Source organism: Budorcas taxicolor, chromosome 7 (assembly GCF_023091745.1).
Source record: "Budorcas taxicolor isolate Tak-1 chromosome 7, Takin1.1, whole genome shotgun sequence".
Taxonomy (NCBI): domain Eukaryota; kingdom Metazoa; phylum Chordata; class Mammalia; order Artiodactyla; family Bovidae; genus Budorcas; species Budorcas taxicolor.
Window position 1 is genome coordinate 11204644 of NC_068916.1, and position 7513 is coordinate 11212156.

A 7513-nucleotide genomic window follows, 5' to 3' on the forward strand; every position below is an offset into this window, starting at 1 on the left:
TGAGCATCAAAGCTGCAGGGTCAGGTGAAGCAGTCAGTCACGTTCAGTGTCTGTGAGATCCATGTGGATGAGGGCAGGACAGTGTGAAGGTAAAGCTGGCAGACAGGTCTCAGAGACTCAGGCTTCATGTTTGAGGCTAAGGGACTTTGTCTTCATTCTCCACTGAAATGTCACAAAGGGGAGTGGAAGTTTGAGGATCAGCTTTGCAATATAGAAAATTTATCTGGATCAAAGTGAATATAGGGCTGGAGGGGTGCCAGTCAGTGACAGATGGAAGAGACAACAATGAATTAAAAAAAAAAACAAACTGTGAAATTGAGGACCAAGAAGTGAAGAAACAGACATTGGAAGAGTAGACAAAATCCAGCTCATTTTAGCCTAAGAGTTAACCACTCATTTACCAACAGGAAATATTAAATCTGTCAACTACCTTGGGATGATTGATACTGTTCTCCCCACTATTTGAATGATGATATTAACATTTTGAAAGGTTGGGTTGGCTCTCCAGGTTTAAAAAGCTAAGGTGTGATAGATTTGAAATTCAAGTCCAGATTTCCTAATTCAAAAGTTTTGCATTTTATATCATTAAGAAAAGTCTGCTCTTATGATCCTTTGTATTTCAGTAATATCTGTTGTAATTCCTCCTTTTTCATTTTTAGTATTATTGTTTTGAGTCCTCTCCCTTTTTTCTTGAGGAGTCTGGTAAAAGGTTTATCAATTTTATTTATCGTCTCAAAGAACTAACTTTTCATTTTATTGATCTTTGCTATTGCTTGCATCAATTGTATTTTGTATTCTCTGCTCTGATCTTTATGGTTTCATTCCTTCTACCTAAGGATTTTGTTTGTTCCATTCTCTAGTTGCTTTAGGTGTAAGTTTAGATTGTTTATTTAAAACTTTCTTGTTTCTTGGGGTGTGCTTGAATTACTATAAACTTCCCTCTTAGAACTGCTTTTGCTGCATCTTATAGGTTTTGGGTCATTGTGTTTTTGTTGTCATTTGAATCTGTGTATTCTTTTTTCATTTCCTCTTTGATTTCTTCAGTGATCTCTAGGTTTTTCAGGAGCATGTGGTTTAGGTACCATGCATTTTTCTTACAGTTCTTTTTCCTCTGATTGATATCTAATCTCATAGGGTTGTGGTCAGAAAAAGTGCTTGATACAATTTTAATTTTTTTAAATTTTCCAAGGCTTGATAGATAGACATCATCTATCTTGGAGAAGATTTCATGTGCACTTGAGAAGAAATTGTATTCTGCTGCTTTGGAGTGGAAATCTCTAATTTTCTAATTTGTTGCCTGTAATTGTTCACAGTAGTCTTTCATGATCCTGTATATTTCTCTGGTATCAGTTGTAACAACACTTCTTTCATTTCTTATTTTTATTTGTAAGTGTGCTGGCCATTCTTCTGCTTGCATACACTTCCACACACAACTTTGTGCATCTGTCCTATTCTTACTTGAAGTCACTGTTCAAATGTCAACTTGTTTGCCAGTCTTGCCACAACACTCATGAAAAATAGAATGCACTATTCATTCTCTTTTTTTTCCATTTTGTCATATCATTCGTCCCCATCTGAAGTTATATAGAACTTTATTATTTCCTTATATACTTTTTCTCTATCAATGAATTGCAGGGATTTTTGTGCTTCAGCATCCATTATTCATAGTCTAGTTAGTGCCTAAAATGTGGCCAGACTTCGCTGTACATTCCTTACGTACATAAAGAATTTCTCATTAAAAGTTTAAAATTCTTGTCCCATTAGAGAAAAAGCTGATTGGGACAGAAATTCCATATCATAAGTGACACAGAATATCCCAATCCAGGACTGTGTAACAAACTAGAGTTGTGGGATGGGGAGGAAAGTGGGAGAGAGGTTCAAGAGGGAGAGGACATAGGTATACCATAGTGATGTTTGGCAGAAATCAACACAATATTGTAAAGCAATTATCATTCAATCAAAAATAAATTTAATTATAATAAAGAAAGCCATGCGTATGCCTGTGGCAGATTCATGTTGATGTGTGGCAGGACCAATACAATATTGTAAAGTAATTAGCCTCCAATTAAAATAAATAAATTTATATTTAAATAAAAAAATAAAATAAAATAAAAATAAAGTAGTGAAGTGAAAAAAAGAGAAAGCAAGATCCATACAATGAATATCAATATTAATATATTGACTGAATAGTATATGCATTAGCATTTAGAATATGTGACTAATATAAGTTCATGTAAATACTAATCACAGTATTTGCTTCTCTCCTCAGAGTCACAGCCAGCATATGGAATCAAGAAACAAAACAAGAATTTCAGAATTTTTACTTCTGGGATTTTCAGAGGAACCAGAAATACAACCCCTCATATTTGGGCTTTTCCTCTCCATGTACCTGATCACTGTCTTTGGAAACCTCCTCATCATCCTGGCCTTCAGCTCAGACCCCCACCTCCACACCCCCATGTACTTCTTCCTCTCCAATCTGTCCTTTGTAGACATCTGTTTCACTTCTACCACCATCCCAAAGATGCTGTGGAACATCCAGGCACAGAATAAAGCCATAACCTATGAAGGCTGCATTATCCAGATGTATTTTTTCATACTCTTTGTATGTTTGGATGACTTCCTCCTGACTGTGATGGCTTATGACCGCTTTGTGGCCATCTGCCATCCCCTGCACTACACGGTCATCATGAACTCCCAGCTCTGTGGACTGCTCATGCTAGTGTCCTGGGTGATGAGTGCTCTGAATTCCTTGATACAAAGCTTAATGGTATTGCAGCTGTCCTTCTGTACAGACTTGGAAATTCCCCACTTTTTCTGTGAAATTAATCAGATGGTCCAACTTGCCTGTTCTGACACATTTTTTAATGACATGTTGTTTTATTTTTCAGCTGGGATGTTTGGTTTTTTAACCCTCACTGGAATTCTTTACTCATATTCTAAGATAGTTTCCTGCATACGAGGAATCTCACCAGCTCAAGGGAAGTATAAAGCATTTTCCACCTGTGCATCTCATCTTTCAATGGTCTGCTTATTTTATTGTACAAGCCTAGGAGTGTACCTTAGCTCTGCTGCTACCCAAAGCCCACACTCAAGTGCAACAGCCTCAGTGATGTACACTGTGGTCACACCCATGCTGAACCCCTTCATCTATAGTCTGAGGAACAAAGATATAAAGAGAGCTCTGGAAAGAATCATTGAAATGGCAGCTACAAAAGGTCCAGCTGTTTGGGGGCTGAAGTAGTACTGTGATCTCAGAACTGAAATAAAGGGAGCCAGAAATTGATATTTTTTATCAGATTGTAGAAGGAGAACTTCCTCCTTTTCTCTGTTTTCTGGAATTTCCATTTGTATGAATTCAACTCCTCTACACAATTTACGTAACTCACTTTATTGAGCTTTATTGTGAATAATACCTTTAGTTTTGGTAGAAATCACAATGAATCTGTAGAATGCTTTGGGTAGTATGAATATTTTAATAATATTAAGTCTTCCAAACCGTGGACACTTGATAATCTTTTCATTTATTTGTCTTCTTCAATTTCTCTCATCAATATCTAACAGTTTTTAGTGTATATGTCTTTCAACTCCTTGATAAAACGTATTCCTAAATATTTATTTCTTTTGAATGTTATTAGATAAGTCCTGGGAGCTTATCTAGTAGCTGTGTCATACTGCAGCTAGCAATATGCTTATTTGACATGATTGCCTTTGAAATGAATGACTCAAAGACAAAAAACTTAATTTTAAGCACTTTTATTACAATCAAAAAAGGTTAACAGTAATACACTTACATTGCAAATATGCTACTGTCACTTATAAATGCTTTCTTGGTTTTATGTTATGTCTAAAATGTTGTTGATGTTGTTCAATTGCTAAGTCGTGTCCAACTCTGTGACCCCATGGACTGCAGCATGCCAGGCTTACCTGTTCTTCACTATCTCCTGGAGTTTGCTCAAACTCATGTCCATTGAGTCAGTGATGCTATCTAACCATTTCATCCTCTGTCACCCTCTTCTCCTCTGGCCAGTATCAGGGTCTTTTCCTATGAGTCGGCTCTTCATGTCTGGTGGCCAAAGTATTGGAGTTTGTTTGTTTGTTTGTTTTACTTTACAATATTGTATTGGTTTTGCCACACATCAACATGAAACCTCCATGGGAGTACACGTGTTCCCAATATTCAGGATTGATTTCCTTTAGGGTTGACTGATTTGATCTTCTTGCTGTCCAAGGAACTCTCAAGAGTCCTCTCCAGCACCATAGTTCAAAAGCATCAATTCTTCGGCATCCAGCCTTCTTTATGGTCCAACTCTCACATCTGTACATGACTACTGGAAAAACCATAGCTTTGACTATACCAACATACTCAGTGTAAAAATTATCAAATATATATCTCCCAGTTGTTTCTACATGGAAAGATAGGTGGGATTAAATTGACCTAATAATGAAAGGTTGCTGCTACCAGACATGAACAATGCCAGGATCCGTGGCCTCCAGAGGAGATGAATTCAGTCTGGGGCCAGAGACAAGGCTTAATTACTCAGAGTTTTTTTTTCTATAATAAAGTTTTATTAAAGTATAAAAGAGATAGAGAAAGTTTCTGACATAGACATCAAAAGGGGACAGAACGAGTGCCCCGTTGCTAGTTTTCAGCTATACCTATAAGCAAGCTACTAACTAGAGAAAAGAAAGCCTCAAAACTGAGAGAGTTGCACCAGGCCCCTCATTTACAACATGCACTTTGAGATAGCATTCGCACAAGGTGAGTCATCCTGGGCTCACCCAGAATTTTTATTTTATCTTATTCATATCAATGAAACAATTCACATGAATCTTGAAGAGAGGCAGATTTCCAAGCAAATACTTAGTTCATTAACATAGCTTAAGAAATACATTTCCATGAGAAAAACACATTGGTCAGCTCAAGGTTTGAGATAAAGTTAAGTTCTGGTGGAACCAGGTATCTCCATGGCAACACAGGATTTGAAGAGAAAAGAAAAAACAACTTCCACTTGCAGTTTATTTCCTCTTGCAGCTTGGGGATCTAGGACCTCCCTACTGAGACTATTCTCAATAAAAGCTTAGTGTCAGAGAAAACCATAAAAATGAGGAACTAAAATGTCAAACCAAGTATTTTGTTAATATGCATATTATTTCTTTATCATGCTATACATCTATTTATTAAAGCATGAAACATTGATGACCATAGGTTAGGAGACACATTTATTGAGATGAAGGATTGGTTTCTGGATTTTATGTTTTATTACTGAATTATCTTCCTGTTTCTGCTTGAACTGTTAATGCTACCTACAAATATAATATCTCCTATTGTTCTACAAAAATCTCCCATTTCCTGAGATTTGTCATAAATACAAAAGGGATGGTGGATGAACAATATCAGCTCATCCATTTCCCATCTTCTTCATGCTCAGGAGTCTCTTCATTCTTCATGATCAGAGGATGATCTGCAAGACAGATTGATATCCTGCCCAGTCATGTGACTCAGGGCCACCAGTGTTTCTGCACAAACATGCATATCTGTCCACCTCTCCTTGTGACCTAGAAGGTAACCTCAAGGTAGTCACTTGTTACTATGGTTATCTGAAATAAATTGAATAACACAATGGCCATGGATGTTCCCTTCAAATGTCAGAACATATGCCAAAAATTAAAAGCTTCAAGTTATTATAATTGCCCTCAGCTCTGTTTATTTGAATTATTTTATCAGTTAATAATCCGGCATAACAAGCTATTTTATGTCAAACTGGATATCTTATTACCTTTACTGTTAGATGAATTTATTTGGTAGGGAGTTGTGCTGACTTATGTGTGCTCCTTATAAAGGTGTAGTCAGTTGTCAGTCTCTACATTGCATTTCTAAGCCTCATCCATGACGTTAGTAAGGCTGTGATGCTTTTCTGTCTTGAATCTACCTATGATGAGCTTTCTGTGTTTCTGTATTTAGGATAAACTTCTCTTTGCAAGGGAAAAAAAAAAGAGTCTATCATGTGAATTACTTAAATTTAATAATTGTTTCTACATCCCTAAGTGAGGCTTGGCTTTCTTCCCAGTTGGAAGACATTTCTTCCTCCCTGTTAAGGGAGAAACTACTGCCTATGTTCTAGACTCAGCCCCTAGCCATGCACCACTAGAGTTTTTTCCATTTAATTAAATTATCAGAGTATAATTACACACAATAAAGTGTATATTTAAAGTGTACAATTTGGTGAATTAAAGGAGTTATACAAAAACTAAGAGAACACATTGCATATTTCCATTTATGTTTAATTCAACAGTGCATATAGCTTTAAATGCTTTGTTATATAATTGTGAAAATTTTAAGCTTCCTGAAGCTCAATTTCTTATTTATAAATTCAATTTGGAATATTAAATATAACTTCATATGGATGCTCTGAGAAATAAATGAAATGTGGAAATTCATTTTTATGCAAAGAAAATGTTTCAAAGGTAATGTGACTGTGTGTGTGTTTGCATATATCTTTCTTTAAAATAAGCACAATCATACAAATACATATAAACACAAAAACACAATTATGATTCCATCCTTTATGTTGAAAAGAAACTTGAGAGAATGTTAGAGAGAACAGAAATGAAAGTAATGAATGTTTACATTAACATGGTTTTAAAAATATTGAAATCTAGGCAAAAATTTTAAAGTAAAATGGGTGTCTCCATTTTCATAATGGATTACTTTTCCTTCTTAAGTTCACATGTCATCACAGACATTTAGATTTATGCAATGGGAAATTCACTAATCGGACAAAATATCTTTATATTGATTAAAACTTTGTTTCTCCTCGGTATGGGTTTTTATCATAAAATGCTCCTATTACTCACAGTAGGCCACGTAATGAATGGAAAGTCAATGGGGAACATATGTACACCCATGGCTGGTTCATGTGAATGTATGGCAAAAATCACTACAATATTGTAAAGTAATTAGCCTCCAATTAAAATAAATTTTAAAAAAATTTAGAGTCTTCCCAAGTGGCCCTAGTGGAAAAGAATCTGCCTGTCAATGCAGGAGGCACAAGAGACTTGAGTTTGATTCTTGGGTTGGGAAGATACTTTGGAGGAGGAAATGGCAATCCACTCCAGTATTCTTGCCTGGAGAAGTCCATGGACAGAGGAGCCTGGCAGGCTACAGTCCATGGGTCACAGAGTTGGACATAACTGAGCATACATACATTGCAACTACATTATACAGAATAACTGTCTATAACAGTTTCTTATTGTTATCATAAAAAAAATCCAACTTCAGTTTCCTTAAATATATATATATATATATATATATATATATGCTTTTACAGTTCTAGATGTCAAAAGTTCAATTACTCTCATGGACTAATGTCGAATTCTGGGGTTGTGGTTCAAGGTGACAGAATAGGAAGATTCTACACTCACTCACCTCAAACAACAGATGCACCAAATCTCCAATTATGTATGGATCAATTTTTTTCCAAAGTAAACCTGAAAACTATGTGAACATCTT

General features: G+C 35.8%; 1 protein-coding gene across 1 annotated transcript; it reads left to right on the forward strand.

The window, feature by feature from the left end:
* Positions 1 to 2284: 2284 nt before the first annotated feature.
* On the forward strand, positions 2285 to 3244 carry LOC128050466 (olfactory receptor-like protein OLF4). Its single transcript, XM_052642716.1, has one exon. The coding sequence runs from the start codon at positions 2285 to 2287 to the stop codon at positions 3242 to 3244; it is 960 nt and encodes a 319-aa protein (XP_052498676.1).
* The last annotated feature ends 4269 nt before the right edge of the window (positions 3245 to 7513 follow it).